At 44.3% G+C, this 23448-nt stretch overlaps 1 protein-coding gene across 1 annotated transcript in view; it reads right to left on the reverse strand.

Moving 5' to 3' along the window:
* The window catches only part of NIBAN1 (niban apoptosis regulator 1), a 131999-nt gene extending 127412 nt beyond the window's left edge, over window positions 1–4587 (reverse strand). Inside the window, exon 1 of the mRNA XM_048861777.2 lies at window positions 4045–4587. Coding sequence (XP_048717734.1) covers window positions 4045–4099 — 55 coding nt within the window. The 5' untranslated portion in view covers window positions 4100–4587. The remainder of the gene's footprint in view (window positions 1–4044) is intronic.
* Window positions 4588–23448: the final 18861 nt, after the last annotated feature.

A 23448-nucleotide genomic window follows, 5' to 3' on the forward strand; every position in this document is an offset into this window, starting at 1 on the left:
AGGTCGAGTGTTTCCCCCTTTCTAAGTTATTCCCATGCAATCTAGGATATGTAGCTGAATGCATTTTCTAAATAAAATAAGATATATGAAGTAGTACTGTTAAGTCTGATCCTGCAAGACTACTCATGTGAATAGTTCCACTAAAGTCACATGAATAAGGGTTTGGGTTTATTGTTATTTAGAGATTCACATGCTGCTGGCGTATAGTTTTACTGACAAAAAAGAAACAACAACAAAAAAGGGGAAAAACAGCTGTCTCTTCTCATTTTGCTGTTATTTCTAAAGCCCTCCATTACCCTCATTGTGAAAAACATCCAACTGGCTTTCTAAAATTAAGCAAGATTGTTTTAATTGCTTGCCTTTCTAATATAAGCACTGATTCATCCTCTTCCCTTTTTGAAAGAGAAGCACTGTCACATCCTCCCTGGTTTCTTGAAGAACTTGCCACATGACCTCTACCAAAAGATAGCCATTGATAAACAAGGACTGAATCTTGCAAACCCCCACCAAAGCCAACTGGAGTATTGTATGGTGTGCACTTGCTGGACTGGGTCCTAAACAGATATCAGGAATTAAAGACATGCTTCCATCTTCCTCCCTTCTCCCACTAAAAGTAGTACTATAGGCCGTTTTCTTCCCAAGATTAAAACAAATAAAAAATAAAAATCAACCATTATTCATAGCAGGAGTTAGAAGCAGGAATTGTTTAGTTACACAAAGATCCTTTCCAGACTGAAAATGGATTATGGCCCGACGCATTCTAAACAAATATTTACTTCTTAACTGTCTGACAATGGTTCTCTCCATTCCCCTCACAGACAAGAGTGCCAAGAGCAGGAACTTGCAAAAGTTTTTGCTTTCATGCATCTAAAGGGCTAGTATAAAACAGTCTCCTTATCTGCAGTAACTAGGTATTGGTCCTTTAAGAGACTCACAACTCTCATCATCAGGTCTCAATGACCAAGAAGCTGAGATACTGCCTTGAAGCTGAAAATTACACTGGGATTGATCTTGCCCTCTTGTCCTTCCCCACTGTATGAATGGCAGGAGGGGAGCCAAAGAGGAGGAGCCCATTGACATATTTATCATGGTTCTGTCCTGTGCTGAGTCTATCCTCCACAGTCTGGAGGAAACTAACAGAGCTGCAGAGGCAGCTGATCTCCCCCCTTGCACATTAGGAAACATACAGATCTCCCATGTAGGCTCCACAATTTGACCCATTATTCTTCATCTGATAGTGATTTATTCATTTTAAAACGTTCTAATTTGGGCACACTCATGAGAGAGACAGTTCATTATTCATTTTCCATGAGGTTCCTAAAGGAGTGGCAGTTCTACATTCTTACTCCAGCACAGATCACACCACTAACAAAATAATGCAGTGAACGCCAACTAAAATAGCAAACAGCACTGAGCAGTCAGACTACATTTTGTACCAAAAAGGTTTTGACTCAGTTGGCCCTGAACCAGTAGGACTCCTACTGGCTTCAACAGAAGTTTTGTCTCAGTGCCAGCTATATGATTCCTCCCCACACACACCTTTTTATATATGTTTTGTTTAGCAAAAGCAGATTTTCAGACATAAAATTGGTCACATAAACATCAGCTGTTACTACAGTGATGGGGGCATATATACATCTAGACAGATAGTAACAAAAAGTTTGACATTTTTTATCTATTTCCCTTTACAAGCAAATATATATATTCTGGAAAATTAAGTTGTCATTTTCTTTATCACTTTAACAATAAACACAAGCAGATGTGACGGTCCAGACACCCCAAGGGGAGAACAAGAGGGGCTGAACCCCAAGAATAAGCAGTTGAATCAACTGGTTGTATACAACGTTATTGTGTACAAATATACATCAAGTAAGGTCTTTTAATAAAAGCTTGTATGTTCTGTACTTGATGGTCATTGGGAAAGATGTTTACAGATTATGGCTATGGCTATTTATGCTTGCTACTGCCTCTCACAGAGAGTGGATTTATTATGCCCATGGAAGAGCTCTCTCCTGTCAGCATAGAGCACCCATGTAGTGCTTCTAGTGTAGACTAGCCCTATGCGTAAAACACTAATGGTAACTAGGGTGCAAGTGCCACATAACTTCAGCATAGGAAAGTAATCAGGCCGGGGGTGGAATATCTCACAGGCTAGTTGCTTCCCTGGCACTAATTCTGACAACCTACTATGGAACAACACAGAGGAAGACAATGGTGGACCATTAAAGTTAATGGAAAGACATTGAAACTGAAAAGAAAATCCCAGTCTTGGATAACTAAGGAAGGAGGGAATTTCCCCTGCTCTGTATAAACACGAATTACCATAGTCTGAAAGGCAAAAGGGGAATTTAGATAATATACATGTGTAAAGCCTGAGATTGCATCTTTATGTTTATTTTCTGGGTAACTTGTCTGTGTTTGCTTTTCCTTACCGTTTCACCTTTGATTCTATGATTTCTCTATTAAACAAACTTTTTTGGGTATTTTATCCCAAACTGACCTCTGTTGTTCAAACTGTGGGAAGTGTGTTTGCCAAAGTGAACTGATAGGTGGGGAGAGATTTCATTTCTTCAGGGGTGATGAGCCAAAGTGGAAAATATGAATATCTGGTCATTAAAAACTCAGGGAAACAGATTTGGGGGAACTCCAGACCAGAACAGGGGTTGTTGAAGTCATCCTGCAAGAAATAACTAGGTTGGTGGAAGGCAGAGTTGAGCCCTTTATGTTTGTACGCTGACTACTGGTGTCAGAGCTCTGAGTCATAGAGGCAAAGTATTAAGGCACCCAACATTACAAGGCAGGTGATGACAGAACCCTTTACTAGTCTGGGTAACTCAAGTCCTTTCCAGATTATCTATGTAATCCAAAACCCAGACGAAACTTTATTGGCTTCAAAGGACTTGGCACTATCAGCTTTGTATGCTGGCCCTAAGAGCCCGATTTTGCAAAGTATAGAAGGACCACAGAGTTGAGATCTTGACATCAGGTGGACACTCTTTCCAGTTTCAGGATATTTTGGCCCTCTCTGATTTCATGTGTTTATTTTATTTATTTATTTTACACAAAGCATGGTCAATCATTAAGAGCCTAAAAGCATTAATATTGGAATGTGAAAAATCATTTGCTTTGAAACAGGTGATATGTTGGCCCTCTCTGAAGTGATCTGCCCCTGTTCCCCAATTCAGCACATGCTTAAATGCTTTGCTGAAGTCCCACAACTTTAATAGGCCCCAGACAGCATGGAAGGCATTTTCAACAATGGCAAGATGGTATAGTTCACATACTTTCAATGTATGATTGATAATTATCCAGTCTCAACTGCCTGGTTTTATTGGGTTAGGACCTGGAGAGGGCAATGCAAGCAGCTGTATTTACTTTCCAAAAACAAAAATATTTGCCTTCACCAATATTTTTCCTGCCCTCCTCCGCTCCCCCCTTGCCAAGTTTGCCTAATTTTACACTAACTTCAGGCTCCGACTCTAGTTTACTGGGAGTCCCTCTGTAAAAGGGCAGCAGCACCCAGACCCACCCATTCAGTCCCCCTTCCCATTGCCAGGCAGAAACGTCTGGGGCACTCCGTCATACAGTGAACTTCCCACTGTAGCTGTGCTGCTTTCTGCAGGTCTGGTCCCGGAGGCTCCTGAGAACAGGCTTTGCCTAATCCTTTGGCAGGCAGATACAGCAGGATCGGTGCTCATGACAATAAGTTACCCAGAAGTATCAATTTCTCCTGCCTACCCCTCAGATCTCTCCAGTGGAGAGTGTCCTGTCCGCCTGCTGCCTTCACTTTCTGCAAACACTGAACACTGCTAGACTTTTAAGCAGCACCGTTCCCCCCCCCCCCAAAGCAGCCAGCTTCTCACCCTCCCGGAATTAAAATTCTGATGCAAACGTGGTGGTGGCCGCTGCCTGTCTCCTGTCACTGGATCTCAGGGAGCATCCAGACTGGGAGGCAGCCAGTCGTTAAATACTTCGCAACTTCAGAACCGCCCACGAATCACCGCGTCCCTCTGCGGGCCGGCAGGCAGCAGCGCCGTACGGTACCTCGGATGTAGCTGCATTTGCTCTCGTCCAGCAGGCTGGAGGCAGAGCCGCCCATGGCGCGGGCAGGGGCTGCAGCGCCGGACACGAGCTGCGGGAGGGCGCGAGCGGCTCGGAGCGCTCCTGGGGCCGGTCTGCAGGAGAGGCGGCTGGCGTGGGGGAGCTCCGCGTCTCCTCGCAACAGCCGCTCAGCCCGGGCTGGCCGCTTCGGATCGGGAGGGTGGTTTTTCTCTCTCCCTCCTCTTCAGTCGGAGCGCAAACTTCCTCCGAAAGGCACCGCCTTCTCCTGCGCCTCCTCTGCTCCCCGGGGCGGTGGCGGGCTGGCTGGGCGGGGGAGCTCTGATCGCCCCCGGGCAGGCTCCCCCCTGTCGTCACTCACCCCTGTTCCCGCAGCAGCTGGCTCCTCCCGCCCGTCTCTCTCCCCAGCTTCTCCCACCCTCTGGTTCCCTCTATTTATTGCTGCCCCTTCAGGCTTCACGGTTCCTGCTCCCCCGCCTCTCCTGTAGCTTCCCCCCGCCTTGGGGCTGTCACCATTGAGCGCCACTGTCCCCCTCACGAGGCTCGCGGGTCCCCCTCGCCAGGCCCAGCCCGCGGGCTGCACGACAGACGGCGTTCGAGAGCCGCGGAGGCGGAGCCCGCCAAGGGGAAAACCGCTGCTGCCAGGTAGCGGTGTCTTAGCCCGTTTGAAGCCGAACAGCGCAGCCCCAAGCAGCTGTGTCGTCACCCCTCTGCCGTTTGCTGCCTGCGTCAGAACAAGAGGAAACCCGCTTGCACCAGGTGAAGCGTCTCTTGCGTGGTGATTGAGGCTCCTTCAGACACTATATGTTCCCACACAGGAGGTATCGGAGGAAAAGCCCCACCCACACCCAGTGATTTCCCCAACACCCCCCCCATCAGTTTTGTGAACTATTTACATGCCAATTTAGTGACTGTTTGGAAATTTGAATTGAAATTGAAACATTTATACACACTTTAAAAGCATATACAGTGTATGATAAAATACATGTATCTGAAAAAGTATAATAGATTTGAAAAGTATGAACATAGACTAGCTTCCTTATACAGCTGTTGTTTTTTATGACAATGTAGGTGCATTCATTTTGGTGATGTTGGCCAACTTAATAATTTCAAATGATGATTTGTAAGTAAAGTCTAAATGAGCTCTCCCTTACAGCTAGTGATGAGCTGGGGCTGGGGGGAAAGGCTTCAGGGCCAGATTGTGTTTGCATTCACACCTAATCTACCCAGGTATCCAGCAAACAGAGCTGTGTTGCCTAAGTGATAGATTTTGGCTGGGATTGGGTTACAAATCACTTGAATGCGGGGGGGGGGGGGGGGATGAAATGTTGTTGTTCTTATTGTATGAATAAAGGGCAGTAGAACAGTACTTAGGCTTCAGAGGAACAGCCGTGTTAGTCTGTATTCGCAAAAAGAAAAGGAGTACTTGTGGCACCTTAGAGACTAACCAATTTATTTGAGCATGAGCTTTCGTGAGCTACAGCTCACTTCATCAGATGTTTACCGTGGAAACTGCAGCAGACTTTATATACACACAGAGAATATGAAACAATACCTCCTCCCACCCCACTGTCCTGCTGGTAATAGCTTATCTAAAGTGATCAACAGGTGGGCCATTTCCAGCACAAATCCAGGTTTTCTCACCCTCCACCCCCCACACAAATTCACTCTCCTGCTGGTGCTAGCCCATCCAAAGTGACAACTCTTTGCATAATCAAGTCGGGCTATTTCCTGCATAGATCAAGGTTTTCTCACATCCCCCCCACCCCCATACACACACAAACTCACTCTCCTGCTGGTAATAGCTCATCTAAACTGACCACTCTCCAAGTTTAAATCCAAGTTAAACCAGAACATCTGGAGGGGGGGGGGGTAGGAAAAAACAAGAAGAAACAGGCTACCTTGCATAATGACTTAGCCACTCCCAGTCTCTATTTAAGCCTAAATTAATAGTATCCAATTTGCAAATGAATTCCAATTCAGCAGTTTCTCGCTGGAGTCTGGATTTGAAGTTTTTTTGTTTTAAGATAGCGACCTTCATGTCTGTGATTGCGTGACCAGAGAGATTGAAGTGTTCTCCGACTGGTTTATGAATGTTATAATTCTTGACATCTGATTTGTGTCCATTTATTCTTTTACGTAGAGACTGTCCAGTTTGACCAATGTACATGGCAGAGGGGCATTGCTGGCACATGATGGCATATATCACATTGGTGGATGTGCAGGTGAACGAGCCTCTGATAGTGTGGCTGATGTTATTAGGCCCTGTGATGGTGTCCCCTGAATAGATATGTGGGCACAGTTGGCAACGGGCTTTGTTGCAAGGATAAGTTCCTGGGTTAGTGGTTCTGTTGTGTGGTATGTGGTTGTTGGTGAGTATTTGCTTCAGGTTGCGGGGCTGTCTGTAGGCAAGGACTGGCCTGTCTCCCAAGACTTGTGAGAGTGTTGGGTCATCCTTTAGGATAGGTTGTAGATCCTTAATAATGCGTTGGAGGGGTTTTAGTTGGGGGCTGAAGGTGACCGCTAGTGGCGTTCTGTTATTTTCTTTGTTAGGCCTGTCCTGTAGTAGGTAACTTCTGGGAACTCTTCTGGCTCTATCAATCTGTTTCTTTACTTCTGCAGGTGGGTATTGTAGTTGTAAGAAAGCTTGACAGAGATCTTGTAGGTGTTTGTCTCTGTCTGAGGGGTTGGAGCAAATGCGGTTGTATCGCAGAGCTTGGCTGTAGACGATGGATCGTGTGGTGTGGTCAGGGTGAAAGCTGGAGGCATGCAGGTAGGAATAGCGGTCAGTAGGTTTCCGGTATAGGGTGGTGTTTATGTGGCCATTGTTAATTAGCACTGTAGTGTCCAGGAAGTGGATCTCTTGTGTGGACTGTGGACTTAGGCTGTGTTGATTGAGAGAATCAAGAGAGAGGGGTCTGTCTCCACTGTTTAAAGACAGAGCTGATTAGGCTCCATAGATAGTCTTTTGTTCTGTTAAGTGACCAGGACAGCTGAAATCACTGATAAGCAGGTCTAAGTGCTTAGACCTGCTGTGGGACAATGTTTCTGTGGAAGACACAGCCCAGACTAAACTAGCTGTGAGGCTCCCCCACTGAGAGCTCAGCTAAAATTGCTGAGAGCTGGTGGAACCTCAAGAGACTAACTCACAGAGATCACGGTGGCCGCAGAAGGTGATTGCGCAGGGCCATTAGCAACAGAGTGGCAGAGTGAACGGTGGTACAATGAACAGCAGCGGCCAGAGTAAACAGCGAGCAGCTGGAGGAACGAGCAAGGTGCCTTCTTGCCCCCCACCTGGGAAGTGTACTCAGGTGAAAGCACCTCTGAACTCTGAGTCTCCACTGACCAAGGACAACACTGATGAGTGGTTTCAGAGTAACAGCCGTGTTAGTCTGTATTCGCAAAAAGAAAAGGAGTACTTGCGGCACCTTAGAGACTAACCAATTTATTTGAGCATGAGCTTTCGTGAGCTACAGCTCACTTCATCGGATGCATACCGTGGAAACTGCAGAAGACATTATATATACACAGAGACCATGAAACAATACCTCCTCCCACCCCACTCTCCTGCTGGTAATAGCCCATCCAAAGTGACCACTCTCTTTAAAATGTGTATGATAATCAAGGTGGGCCATTTCCAGCACAAATACAGGTTTTCTCACCCCCCCCCCCACCCCATACACACACAAACTCACTCTCCTGCTGGCAATAGCTCATCCAAACTGACCACTCTCCTTACAATGTGCATGATAATCAAGGTGGGCCATTTCCAACATAAATCTAAGTTTAACCAGAACGTCGGGGGCGGAGTTAGGCTACCTTGCAAGCTATTACCAGCAGGAGAGTGAGTTTGGGGGGCGGAGGGTGAGAAAACCTGGATTTGTGCTGGAAATGGCCCAACTTGATGATCACTTTAGATAAGCTATTACCAGCAGGACAGTGGGGTGGGAGGAGGTATGGTTTCATGGTCTTTGTGTGTATATAATGTCTTCTGCAGTTTCCACGGTATGCATCTGATGAAGTGAGCTGTAGCTCACGAAAGCTCATGCTCAAATAAATTGGTTAGTCTCTAAGGTGCCACATGTACTCCTTTTCTTTTTACTGATGAGTGGGGTGCGGTGGAGGGAAAAATGAGGGGAACGTTAAATAAATGTTTGTTGGATTATATTTTAGTGACTTTGCTCCAGAATGCTAGATTTGTGACTGGGAATGGAAACTTATATAAATATATTTCCTAGTAAGCCAAGATTTTTAAAATGCATTATTTGCCAAGGTTGTTATCTCACATCATTGCTATCTTGAGGTCATTATGTTGGGGAGTTTCTGTACTAAACATTTTTATTATTATAATTTAATTTTTACATAAGAATTGTCATACTGGGTCAGACCAATTGTCCATATAGCCCACTATCCTGTCTTCTGACAGTGGTCAAGGCCAGGTGCTTCAGAGTGAATGAACAGAATAGGTAATCATCAAGTGATCCATCCCCTGTTGCCCATTCCCAGCTTCTGGCAAACAGGCTAGGGACACTCAGAGCATGGTGTTGCATCCCTCCCCCTCCTGGCTAATAGCCACTGATGGACCTATTCTCCAGGAATTTATCTAGTTCTTTTTTAAATCCTGTTATAGTTTTGGTCTTCACAGCATCCCCTGGCAAAGAGTTCCACGGGTTGACTTCATGTTGTGTGAAGAAGTACTTCATTTTGTTTTGTTTTTTAAACCTGCTGCCTATTAATTTCATTGGGTGACTACTAATTCTTTTGTTATGTGAAGGATTAAATAACGTTTCCTTATTCACTTTCTTCACACCAGTCAATATTTTATAGATCTCTACCATATCTTCTCCCCACCCCCCAGTCGTCTTTTCTAAACTGAAAATTCCCAGTCATTTTAATCTCTCCTCCTGTTTCATACCCCTAATCATTTTAGTTGCCTGTCTCTGTACCATTTCCAATTCCAATATATCTTTTTTTGGGACAGAGTGACCAGATCTGCACACAGTATTCAAGGTGGGTACGTACCATGGATTTATATAGAGGCAATATGATATTTTCTGTCTTATTATATATCCCTTTCTTAATGATTCCCAACATTCTGTTTGCTTTTTGACTGCCACTGCACATTGAGTGGATGTTTTCAGAGAACTATCCACAATGGCTCCAAGATCTCTTTCTTGAGTGTTAACAGCTAATTCAGACTCCATCATTTTGCATGTATAGTTGAGATTGTTTTCCAATGTGCATTACTTTGCATTTATCAACATTAAATTTCATCTGCCATTTTGTTGCCCAAGCACCCAGTTTTGTGAGATCCCTTTGTAACTCTTCACAGTCTGCCTGGGATTTAACTATCTTGAATAGTTTTGTATCATCTGCTAATTTTGCCACCTCACTGTTTACCGATTTTTCCAGATCATTTATGAATATGTTGAACAGTAATGGTCCCAGTACCAACCCCTCAGAGATACCACTATTTATCTCTCTCCATTCTGAAAACTGATAATTTATTCCTACCCTTTGTTTCCCATCTTTTAACCAGTTACTGATCCATGAGAGGACTTCCTTCTTATCCCATGATGGCTTACTTTTCAAAAGTCAATTTAAATTACATATTTTTTTTTAAATTTATATATATTTTTTAGAAATCTAGACCTGTTGTGTTTTGGTGTAACTTGCATTATCCTTATGTTAAATTTGCATTATCCTAACAAAACATTTACTTTATTCATATCTCTTTTATATGTTGCAGGTCAAAGAGAAAATGAAAAGACAAAAAAACAATACAACAATTTTTCCACTCAAAGGCCTCAAAAACTAACCAAGGTGAAGAACACATCAAGAACCAAGAATATATCAACATGTCATCTGAAGGTTCAAGTGATATATCTACATCTGACCAGCCCGAAGCACAAATACAGCTACCTATTGAAGAAACAGTGTCTCCAAAACCTAAAGGCAGTTCCCGATGTTTGTGGGTCAAAGTGTTCTCATTTATTGAAGTTACAAAAAATGGCTGCTGGTGCACCTCTTGCAAAAAAGCTTACAAAGAAGGAAAGCTTCCCAATGCTATAATTGGTAAAAGTGGAGGAGCTTGGTTTGTCAAACCGATCAGCAAAGCCAATGATGACAAACTACGTGAACAGGCTGCAAAACACCAGGCCTCTGGAGTGCATCAACATGCAGAAAGCCTTATAAGCCCACTTTCAAAACCAATTTTAGAAGTACTTAATGAGGCTGTTAAGAATGCTGGAGACACAACACAGTTCATGCAAACAAACAAGGCTGTGGCACCCTACTTTCTATTTAAGCAAGAGATACCACACACTACAAACTGGAAGCCAATGTTAAGTGCATTGTCACTTGTTCATCCTGAAGTTGAACACTGGTTCCGAACAAAACCAGCAAATGCTCACTATCTTTCTGCAAGAAACTCAGCTGACTGGCTAGAAGCATGCTGTGCAACAATGAAAGACTCAGCAGCTGAAAAAGCGAAAAACTCTCTCACCACATTCAAAAAATCTTGATGTTGGGGTAGGCCAGTAGATGCATTTCTAGATGTTCAAGTTATAGAAGACACATGGGCTGCATCTGTGACAACCCACATCTTAGAGTTGTGCATTTGGTGGAGCTGCAAACTTCTCTGGAAGACATGATGGAGTACAAGCTTTGCTCAGAGAAAAGTGTAACCCTAATCTCTCCTATACACACTGCAGAGGCCATCTACTCCAACTAGTACGAGCTGCAGAATCTTCAAAAGACATTAAAAAAAGCTATATATGTAATGTCTTCATTTATATACTCTTTTCAGCAAAAATCCAAAGACTGAATATCTTGGAAAATATAGAAGATACACTAAGAATGAAGTTCAAATTAGTTCTACCTGGGAAAACCTGCTGGCTTTCTCATGAGCGATCCTTGGCTGTTGTCTTAAAATTATTACTGGCTTTGGAAAGTATCTACCAAGATGGGATGGATCTAAGTAGTGAGGCTGGTGGATTACTTTTGCTTCTACGTTCAGAGAAGACTATTGCCCCTCTCTCTCTCTCTCTCGTAAGTCTATTGTTGAAACCACTTGGGTCATTAAACAATGCCATCCAGGCATCTGCTATAACAGTAGTAGATCTTTGTCCAGCAATATATGCTACATTTGGATCAATCCGAGAGCTATCCATTAAAAAAGTACTGGAAGAAGCAAAGACTTCAGTCCAGAAGTTGATTAATGAAGGCCTTTATATTGAATCCTTAAGTGAAGAAGACAAGAAGTGTTTAAGACAACTGAAAAAGTACACAGACTTGATTCTTAAAAATCTACAACAGCGATTTCTAGATTCTACTCAACCTCTATGTAGCTTTTACAGACGCCTGTCCTATAAAACACCAACAGTTGAGTGGAGTGAGGCACTACCAGCAATGGGGCTGCCAGGTGATCAGGACAGAATAGAGAATTTGAACACAGAGTGGAATGTCATATGACGAATGAATGAAGATTTGACTTCAACTTCTTTTTTATCATTACTAGTGGCTCGACCCGATCTTTGTGCTCTGTTTCCTGGGATGAAAGAAGTAGGAATTCATCTCTTGCTACTCCCAGTCACAACAGCTACAGTTGAGTGTTCTTTTTCATCATTGAATGAATAGAATTTTGTGTTCTGAAAGAAGTTGCCTTCTGCCTGCATGTAAATGAACTAATGAGCATATCCATTGAAGTACCGGCCACCAAAGATGAACACACTGAATTCAAGAAGTTCATTAACAGAGTTGTGCAAAATTTTAACAAGAAACCAAGAAGGATGTAGATGTAGTGCTTCATAGTAGGCTTGAGTAGCCAACTTTAATTTGTGTGGAGATTTTAAAACATGAGTTAAATCTAATGGTCATGAAACATTTTTTCAGTTTTTACTATGGTGTCATACAGCCCACCTTCACCCTCAGTCTCACCCCTCATCGGCCCTGACACTCCCGCCCCTGTAAATTCGAACCCCCCCCCCCCCCCCCAATTTCAATTCTTGGGAAAACCACTGCCCCCACCTCCACCCCACACATGCGTTCCAAGGAATTTAGGGGGCGGAAACACACTCTACTTCAAGGACAGGTGTGTTTTTGTTTTTTGTTGTTTTTCCCAGAGGTGTGCTGGAATCATGCTATGGGATCCATGTGCCTAAAGCTCCTCCATCACTCCCAATATTGCACTAAGGTGAAGAGCTTGGTCCCTAGTTTCAAAGCCCTAAATGGCAAGTGAGAAAGCTGTCTGTGCAGGAGACGGCTGGTCCCAGATTTCCACAGGTCCTTAATTCAGTGGTCCAATCTGTGGGAATTAGTTGCACAATTCCCACTGGGATTTGTGCAGCACATTTTAAGCCAAGTGCATTGAATTGTGAACATACCCCAATAAGGATGCATGATAGACCTACAAAAGAAGAAACAAGGTGGAGAGGTAATATCTAGAAGTTGGTCCAGTAAAGGATATTCCCTCACCCACCTTATCTGCCCAATATCCTGGGATCAATATAGCTACAACATTGCATACTACAAAAGCAAGGTAATTGTCACCACAATAACTATCTTATCTTCAGGGGATATAATTAAACAAATATCTCTCGCTCAGTGGTTTTCAACCTGTGGTTCACAGACCTCTGTGGGTCCACAGACTATGCCTAAGATTTCCAAAGGGGTCCGAACCTCCATTTGAAATTTTTTTTAGTGGTCTGCAAATGAAAAAAGGTTGAAAACCACTGCTCTAGATAAAGGATCATGTGTTTGCCGCATAAGGCACAGAAGTGACAAAATTGGTGCAACAGCAAACTTCATTCAGAATTTCCTTGCTTCTGAAGACTAATTTCTAATTTAAAGTTATTTCTTTACTGTTTGTGGTTTTCCAATGTTTTTCCCCCATTTGCTTGTTTTTTACAATAATTAATTGAATGGGATCAACAGCGTGTCACAATAAATTGTTACAATTTAAAAACACTTTAATACTATGTATAGCTTGTATAATTTTATTATAAAGTGAGTTGCATTGAACAGAAACTAATTATGTATTGCACATTTCCAGTAACTGAAAATTGTATATTTTAGACATTTGAATACATTTGTTTCAACCATTCTACATTGATCACATGCTCCAAATTTGTTTGAACAAATTAAGCCTACTTTTGTTCCACCAATTGTATTAATGTATTTGATACCTCAATAACTTAATATTTTGCTACTTCATCATCAAAAGCAGGTTAAGAAATTTCTAGGGCTGTCAAGTGATTAAAAAAATTAAACCTTGGGTTGAGTGCCATAGCTATTTTTAGAAATCTCTCATTGGTACCTTCTTTGCATTTGTCAAATCTGCTGAAAGTGTTCTTAAAATGAACATGTGCTGGGTCATCATCTGAGACTGCTATAACATGAAATATATGGCAGAATGCGTGTAAAACAGAACAGGACAATTCTCCCCTAAGAAGTTTAATTAAATAATAATGTGTTAATGAGTATCATCAGCATGGAAGCATGTCCTCTGGAAGCATGAAGGGGCATACTAATGTTTAGCATATCTGGCACGTAAATACCTTGCAACGCCGGCTACAGAAGTGCCATGTGAACACCTGTTCTCACTTTCAGGTGACATTGTAAATAAGAAGCAGGCAGCAGTATCTCCTGTAAATGTAAGCAAACTTGTTTGTCTTAGCGATTTGGCTGAACAAGAAGTAGGACTGAGTGGACTTGTAGGCTCTAAAGCAGTGGTTCTCAAACTGGGTCGAGACTCCAAAGTGGGTCGCAACCCCATTTTAATGGGGTCGCCAAGGCTAGCAATAGATTTGCTGAGGCTTGGGCTTGGGCTTGCTCTTTGGCCCCTCCACCTGGGTGGCAGGGCTCGGGCAGGCTCAGGCTCTGGTTTCCCCCCCTGTCCTGGGGTCATGTAGTAATTTTTGTTGTCAGAAGCGGGTCATGGTGCAAGAAAGTTTGAGAACCGCTGCTCTAAAGTTTTACATTGTTTTTTGTTACATAACTGCACTCAAAAACAAAACCATCTACATTCATGATAAAGAGATTGCACTACAGTAGTTGTATGATGTGAATTGAAAAATACTATTTATTTTATCATTTTTACAGTGCAAATATTTGTAATCAAAAATAATACAAAGTGTGCACTGTACACTTTGTATTCTGTTGCAATAGAAATCACTATATTTGAAAATGTAGAAAAACATCCAAAATATTTAATAACTTTCAATTGGTATGCTTTGTTTAACAGTGTGATTAATCAACTAATGTTTTTAATTGCGATTAATTTTTTTGAGTTAATCGCATGAGTTAACTGCAATTAATCAAGAGCCATAGAAATTTCACACAAGCTGACACGTTTTTAAATTAATAATCAGCTTGATACAATTTGAAACAGCCAAAAAGATATAAAGAAATTTTTATACAATATTAACTCAGTATTGTACTAAACAACCTTTGGTAAGCAGACAAATCTTACTTAAGGCAGTTGATCAAGATTAATTCACAATATTATGGTGTCCCTCTTTGGTGTATGCCAGTTTTATACTGAAATGGGGCAATTGTTTAACTGTTCTAGCAAGGAGACTGGATGCATGCAGTGCCTTAATAAAGAGTCTCATAAGTATTTGGAAAAAGAAAAGGAGGACTTGTGGCACCGGTTAGTCTCTAAAGTGCCACAAGTCCTCCTTTTTCTTTTTGCGAATACAGATTAACACGGCTGCTACTCTGAAATAAGTATTTGGATATCTTAACTGAGACTCAAATCAACAGCACTCCTAGAGGTAAATAGGGGCCTTTCATCAACATCTTTGTTTGTTAAACTCTATTCACAAGGTTTTAACTTGTAACAATGTGGTGGTTGCAGTGGTGTGATCACTGCACATCCGCTGAGCTGTCTGAGTAGAAAATAAACAAACAAGCTACACTGTGAACTGTCTTGCAACTGTAAAGTGTTTCATGTAGCATCAGTGCAGAATATTACTATATAGAGTTGCATGTCCTGTAATGTCAAATTTATCTCCAAAGCCTGTAGACATATCTGAGACGGAAGAGAGAAACTATGCAATTTGCATGAACTATGTTATTCTAAGACAATCTCCTGTTCTATCTTTATAGTTCAGAAAATAAAAATATATGTAAGAGCAGAAGCTTTAGAATAAATTCTGAGGAGCAGGAAGGCAGTGCATGTACATAATATAAGTGGGATTTTACAGTCTACATCTACCTAGGGTAAAAACAAAATAGAAGAACAATGTCTTTAACAATAATTATTTTCACTGCAGTAGTACCTTCCACCAAAGAGCTTGGCGGGGAGGGAGTTAATCTACATTAATTCAAGTTAGTCCAGTGTGAAAATGCTTCTCTGAACATCTGCTTTGCAGTATGTCCTAAAGAGCAACACATTTGGGCTATTTCAGTCCAGGGGACCATGAATTAAAAAGTCAGAGACATCTCTCACTCCTTGTACAACCTGCATAAATATCAGGCAGAACATTAGGTAATCCCCGCTCCTTAACTATTTCTCCAGAGGTGCTGGGTGTTCCAAAGAAGATGGTGGGAGTGGGTTGGATAATTAGCTCAGCCCACCCCACTCTCCACATACAGATCAATAGAACTCCATCCTTTGAAAGGACTCTAACAGGTACAAGCTAGCCCTAAAAGCTTAAGTCACTACATAAAGACCTTTTTTATACCTTCCTTCATTCTTTGTGCACACTTCACTATCTGCTGTAGACTGAGAGCAGTGGATGGAACTGACATTGCAGTCCCTGCCAACAAAACAATCCCCTGTTACTTGTAATTCTCTTTAGAAGGAATCTCGCATCCTTTGAGACTTTATCCTCAACTTTGCTAATATGCTGTTTCTGCTATTTAAAATATCTCCAGAAGGTGAGAAGAGGTACAAAGAAAATACTTATTCAATACTTAGTCTAATATGAGTAATGCAGTATTGCAATAACCATGTTGGGCCCAGGATATTAGAGACAAGACAGGTAATCTTTTATTGGACCAACTTCTGTTAGTGAGAGAGAGGAGCTTACACAGCTCTTTTGCAGGTCTGGGAAACATACTCAGGCTTGGTCTACACTAGAAAATTAGGTTGGTTTAACTTCGTTGGTCAGGGGCATGAGCAGCGGGTCGCATAGGCTGGGGGAGGCTTTGCCACCCCAAACAGCAGGCATGGCCAGTAGGTCTCTCGGCCCACACCACTTCCAGCAGCTCCCATTGGCCTGAAGCAGTGAACTGCGGCCAGTGGAAGCCGGGATTGGCCAAACTTGCAGACACGGCAGGTAAACAAACCGGCCTGGCCCGCCAAGGGCTTTCCCTGCACAAGTGGTGGAACAAGTTTGGGAACCACTGACCTAGACCAATGTAGAATATGCTACAGTGGCACAGCTATGCTGCTGTAGTGTTTTAAAACACAGGGCATGACTACACTTGCGAGTTAGAGCGCATTAAAGCAGCCCAGTGCACTCTAACTCACAACGTGTCCACACTGGCAAGGCACGTAGAGCACTCTGACTCTGCAGCTAGAGTGCTCCTGGTAATCCACCTTGGCGAGTGGAATAACATTTGATGCGCCGCGGTGCCAGTGTGAAAACCCTGGTCTGTTAATGTGCTCTGATCGACCTCCAGAAGTGTCCCACAATGCCTGTTCTAGCCACTCTGGTCATGACTTTGAACTCTACTGCCCTGCCGTCAGGTGACCAACTGTTAGACCCACCCTTTAAATTCTCTGGGAATTTTGAAAATCCCCTTCCTGTTTGCTCAGCCAGGCGTGGAGTGCTTTCAGTGAGTCTTTCCAGGTGACCATGCCTCCGCGTGCCAGGTGATCCCCAGTATGGAGCAATGGCGAGGTGCTGGACCTCATCAGTGTTTGGGGGGAAGAAGCTGTCCAGTCCCAGCTGCACTCCAGCCACAGGAATTATGATATCTTCGGGCAGATATCAAGGGCCATGCAGGAAAGGGGCCATGACCGGGACGCACTACTGCCCCCGTGACCTGCTGTTTTTACAAAGAGCTGGATGCGATACTTGGGGGCGACCCCACCTCCACTCCAGGGACCACCATGGACACCTCAGAGGTCAGTGCAACAAGGCAGGAGGATGAGGAGGAGCAAAGCGGGAGCGAGGGTGCTCTGGCGGAGGAAGACAGCCTGGAATCCCTAGATGCATGCACCCAGGAGCTGTTCTCAAGCCAGGAGGAAGGTAGCCAGTTGCAGCGGCCAGTGCTTGGAGAAGGACAAACACCAGAGGAGGTTCCTGGAAAAGTGGCTTTTATTTTGGGAAGGAAGTTATTAGGTGTGGGCTCTTGGGGCGAGGAGGCTTAGAGCTGCATGCATGCCTAGATGTGGAACAGGGCGTTGATGTGCTCTCTCACAGCGTGGTAATCGGCCTCAGTGATCTCTTCAAAGGTCTCACCCAGAACTTGGGCAATGCGCTTGCGCAGGTTTTGTGGGAGAGCCACTGTGGTCCTTGTCCCAGTCAGGCCAACATGTCCGCGCCACTGTGCCGTCAGGGGCGTGGGGACCATTGCTGCACACAGGCAAGCTGCATATGGGCCAGGGCGGAAGCCGCATTGCAGTAGAAGTCACTCCCTTGCTTCCCAGGTCACCCTCAGCAGCGAGATATCTTGCAGGATGAACTCCTGTAGAAAATGTGGGGATAATGTTCAGTATAGGGCCCCCCTGCAGCTGTTGGCTGTCCCTAACGCACAGAACCCAGAGGACAGTACAGACATGAAAAAATCAGTCACGCTTGACCCTGTGCTTACTCACCATTTTGGGGCTCCCGGAGGTTATGTGTGCTCGCTTTGGGATGGACAAATTATGCTACTGTGTAGACTGTGCTTGCCCTCGTTAAGTACGGGGGAATCATTGCTCTATCTGGTGTCAACAATGCTGCCTCTATTAAGTGTTGCATTTTGCCTTTACAGATGCAACCTTGAGATCTCAACCATTTGTGTTATCACTGGCCGAGAGGCTGCAAAGAATCAGGAAGAGGCCACGTAGAAGCAAAGAGAACGTGCTGCATGAAGTCATGCAGCACTCCCTTAATGAAAATCAAAAAGTGCAGGAGTGGCGGGAGAGTGAAAGGAGGGTCCGCCGGCAGAATGCAGATCGCCGGCATGAAAGCACAGAGCAGCTGATAAGCATCATGGAGCGCCAAGCGGACTCGATCCAGGCGCTCATAGCCATGCAGGCGGAGCACTACCATGCCCCACGCCCCCAGCAGCCCTTGTCCCCAAACTCTTTCCCTTGTGCCCCCATGTCACCTCCAACTCACTTTCCCCAACATCCGGGTTCTTACCACCACCAGCTGCCTCCAACACCTGTAGCTTCACCACCCAGCCCTGAAAACTATGACCCTTACCCACTGCACTCAAACCCCCATCACCATGCAGTTTAGCCATACTGAAGTGCAGCACTCATTGCACAGCATTCCCAACAGGAAGGCTGAGTATGATAACAGGACATACGCAAACCTGTGATTGTACCGTTCCCCACCCCACCCCCTTGCCCTTTGTGTTTCCCAAGTAGTTGTGTTTCTTTTCAATAAATGCATTTTCTTTTCATTAACTGGACTGTTTTGCTTTGAAAACATTCTTTATTATTGCATAACATAAAAGATACCTTAGCCCAGGAAAGCAACAGGCACTGCAAGTCAGTGTATCATACGTAACAAACACAGATTCCTACTAACATTGGAACCACTGCACTTCACTCCTGCGCAGGGCACCAGACATTACTGGTGGCTTTCAGCCTGAAATTGCTCCTTCAAGGCATCCCTAATCCTTACAGCCCCACGCTGGGCCCCTCTAATAGCCCTGCTCTCCGGCTGTTCAAATTCAGCCTCCAGGTGAGTTCCATGCCTGAGTGAATCTTTCACCCTTCTCTTCACAAATGTTATGGAGGGTACAGCACGCAGATATAACTGTGGGGATGCTGTTATCGGTCAGGTCCAGTTTCCCATACAGAGAGCACCAGTGGCCCTTTAAACGGCCAAAAGCACACTCCACAGTCATTCTGCACCAGCTCAGCCCGTTGTTGAACCGCTCCTTGCTGTTGTCAAGGCTCCCTGTGTAGGGTTTCATGAGCCACAGTGTTAAAGGGTAAGTGAGGTTTCCAAGGATCACAATGGGCATTTTGACAATGGGCATTTCAGTGATCTTCTGGTCTAGGAAAAAAGTCCCGGCTTGCAGCTTCCTGAACAGGCCAGCGTTCCGAAAGATGAGTGCGTCATGCACCTTTCTGGGCCAGCCTGCGTTAATGTCAATGAAACGCCCATGGTGATCCACAAGCGCCTGGAGAACCATAGAGAAATAGCCCTTCCGAATAACGTACTTGGAGGCTAGGTGGGCTGGTGCCACAAATGGAATCTGCATCCCATCTATCACCCCTCCGCAGTTAGGGAAACCCATTTGTGCAAAGCCATCCACAATGTCATGCACATTACCCAGAGTCACAGTTCTTCTGAGCAGGAGGTGATTAATAGCCCTGCAAACTTGCATCAACACGATTCCAACAGTCGACTTCCCCTCTCCAAAATGGTTAGCGACCGATCGGTAGCTGTCTGGAGTTGCCAGCTTGCAGATTGCAATAGCCACCTGCTTCTCCACTGTCAGGGCAGCTCTGAATCTCGTGTCCTTGTACCGCAGAGTAGGGGCGAGCTCCTCACACAGTCCCATGAAAGTGGCTTTTCTCATCCGAAAGTTCTGCAGCCACTGCTCGTCATCCCAGACTTGCATGATGATGTGATCCCACCGCTCAGTGTTTGTTTCCCAAGCCCAAAAGCGCTGTTCCATGGTGGTGAGCATGTCCGTGAATGCTACAAGCAAACTTGTGTCATTTGCGTTACTCACATCAATATCATTGTTGGAGTCCTCGCCGTCACTTTGGATCTTAAGAAGTAACTCAACTGCCAAACGTGACATGCTGGCGAGACTCATCAGGATATTCCTCAGCAGTTAGAGCTCCGTTCCTGCAGACCGAAAGGGAAGACAGAGCGCGCACTACAAAAAATGTTGAAAGATGGTGCCAATTGTGGATGAAAGCAGAGGGATTGCTGGGATGTGAACCGATGCATCACAGGGCGTTGGGACAGGACCCAGAATGCCCCCACCCTCTGCCCTCTTCCCACAAGCCACAGCAACAGAATGGGAAGAGGTGCTCTGTGGGATAGTTGCCCACAATGCACCGCTCCCAATGCCACTGCAAGTGCCGCAAATGTGGACACGCTTGTGCGTTTGCAGCTGTCAGTGTGAACAGACTGCAGCACTTTCCGTACTGCGCTCTACGTAGGCTGGTTTAACTCAAAGCGCTCTATATTTGCAAGTGTAGCCATGCCCACAGATGAGACCTCAGAATGTCACAGCTAAAAGTTGAACAGAATGTTTAGCATAAGTAGTTAACACATATTTCAAGGGACCATTCAAGGTGTAGTGGCCTATTAACACCTCTCCAGCTAGAGGGGGGAAAAGAGAGGGGGATAAAAAGCAGAGGGAGTTAGGCTATGTCTACACTATGGACCTTACAGCGGCACAGCTGTACCGCTGCAGTTGCGCTGCTGTAAGGTGTCCTGTGTAGCTGCTCTATGCTGGCAGGAGATAACTGTCCCGTCTGCATAATTAAACCACTCCCAATAAGTGGCGCTAGCTATGTGAGTGGGAGAGCATCAGACTTACTTGACTGGCACAGTTTATATAAGAACTGGCACAGTTTATATAAGAATATGCAAAAAGTTATAAGTTTACCATAGTTGCTAATCTGACTATACCCCTGTGATAAATGAAGGAGGGGCAGGGTAGCTCCTTTTTAGGGATACCCAGCCAGCCAGCTATAAAATCCCTGTTAGTTCTCTACTTGCTTTACCTGTAAAGGGTTAAAAAGCCCATAGGTAAAAGGAAGGGAGTGGGCACCTGATCAAAAGAGCCAATGGGAGGGCTAGAACTTTTTAAAATTGGAAAAAAACTTTCCCTTTGTCTGTCTGTTGTTGTTCTTCAGAGAGAGGGGACAGAGCAGAGACAGGGCTGGGAGTGTGCTGTAAGAAGCTTTGAGCCAGGTATGGAAAACCATCAGATCAGACCTAGAACTACTCATTTGAAACCCCAGCTATGTAAGTAGATTGGGGAATGTCTAGGAAGACGTGATTAGGTTTATCTCTTTTATTTCTTTATGGCTTGTGGACTTCTCTGTGTTAACCCCAGGAGCTTTTGTTTTGCTTGTAACCTTTAAGCTGGACCGCAAGAAAACCATTCTTGATGCTTAATTATTATATTTGCTCGTTTTAAATCTCGCAATAGCCTACATTCCAGATGTATTTTCTTTCTTTTTGTTTTTAATAAAATTTACCTTTTTTAAGAACAGGATTGGGTCTTTTGTGTCCTATGAAGTTTGTACATATGTTGTTTAATTAGCTGGTGGCAACAGCTGATTTCCTTTGTTTTCTTTCTCAGCTCTTCCCTGGGGGGGAGGTAAAAGGACTTGAGGGTATCCCACAGGGAAGAATTCCCAAGTGTGCCTTCCTGGGTCCAAAGGGATTTTTTGCATTTGAGTGGTGGCAGCATCTACCCATCCAAGGTCTGAGAGAAGCTGTAAACTTGGGAGTTTAATACCAATATTAAATGGCCAATATTTGGCCAATATTACTTTTTAGAATCCTTGCGGGCCCCCACCTTCTGCACTTGAAGTGCTAGTGTGGGGAATCAGCCTTGACACCCCCACTTTAAAGTGAATATAAATGCTCATGCAAGATTCCACACTTGACAAATCAGGAGACAGAAGTCCCTCTATTTATATCTGCCTGTCAGATACAGCAGGATAATATCAGTGCAAGCCTTCCTCAGTGACTTCAGGGGAATTGCTCTTTTGTAGTTACAGTATGTTATGGGTGTGCATGCTGGTGAACAAAATCATGGTTTGGAAGACTAGTAGAACTTTAACTGCCACCTGGAAAGCTAATGAGAATTATCTTTAAGGAGTAAGTGTTACTGTGGACTAAATCTGGTTGATCGACTTGAACAAAAGGTCTTGATTTCCCCACTTGATAAAAATGAAATTAAAAATGTATCTGTGGCCACATTATAATTCCCTCTGCCACCATTTTAGAGGGAATCTAAAAAATCCAGAAAGGGAAGAATACAAAAATCAGAAGAATTCAAGTACTAAAATTTGTTTGTGGAAAACACCACCAGGGGGCACCAGATAGCTACCTAAGAAATTCTATGTCACAGGGATAACGAATTTGTTAGATGAATATCTACAGTATTTGTTTTGTTTCCTTGTTTTTTAATATATCTAGAGATCAACAGAATCATTAGTTGAATACTTCTTACATCTTCAGTGTGGGGTATGAGCCAAGTTCAAGGTCTCTGTCCTTCAAGACACTCCATGGCTAGACCCAGCGTATCTTACCTAAAACGTTTGGATGAAGACGTGGTCGTCAGGCCCATTCCTCAGGCATAAAAGAACTTTCTATCACAAGGGTAAGGCTGTTCTGTGCAGGAGACAGCGCTTTCTGGTGGTCCTGTCTGAGACTGAGGAACAAAACCCACAAATCTCACTACCTTCCGCTCAAAGCATACTATGTTGGCCTTGTCTTCTCTAATTATAAACACCTAGCATGTACATATTTATTAAAATAAAAACTAATTCAAAAAGACTACACTGTGCACATGACAAATGGTAGTCATGCTGCTTAATGCACTATTTAGGGCTTCTATGGTGGTGAGGGCAGCACAAGAGCTTCTGTTGAATAGTATATGCACATCTCTTGAGAGGGGATGAAATTTACATCCAACAGGTCTCCAGGTCTCTTCTTCTCTGACAAATATAATTCTACACCATATAGTAGTTGCAAATAGCAACTTTTAGTTAAAATGGAACACTTTCCATTAAACTCCATGTTTCCATTAATACTATAAAATATTCACTATTAGAGCTTGTAGGGAGGCGGTGTGGTTTCCCAGTGCCGCAGAGAGGGACAAGCTGTGGAGCCAGAGCACTCCAAGCCCATTCCCCAGGGGGTCAGAGGCTGGACAAGAAGTATAAGAGCCCAATCCCAGAGCTCACTCGAGAGGCAGCCGCTGAAGGGGCCAGACGCCTCTGGCCCAGCTCCCGCTGGAGAGACTCCAGCAACCAGTGGCGGACCTGGAGACTGGCCTGACTGGCCGATACTTGACACTGAACAGCGTGTGGGAGAGTCGCTGAGCCTACCCCTCACCAGCTACCCGGAAGAGTCTCTGAGCCTACCCCTCATCAGCTACCCCAAGGATCCAATGGTGATCAACCTCCCTGGGGACACCTCCTTGACTCAGGTACCTCCAGAGGGGAAATTGGGAAGTAGCCCAGGGGCAGCCGACCTGAGTCTGGCTGCAACACAGCCGGAACCCATGCCA

The sequence above is a fragment of the Caretta caretta genome, chromosome 8, assembly GCF_965140235.1.
Source record: "Caretta caretta isolate rCarCar2 chromosome 8, rCarCar1.hap1, whole genome shotgun sequence".
Lineage (NCBI taxonomy): Eukaryota > Metazoa > Chordata > Testudines > Cheloniidae > Caretta > Caretta caretta.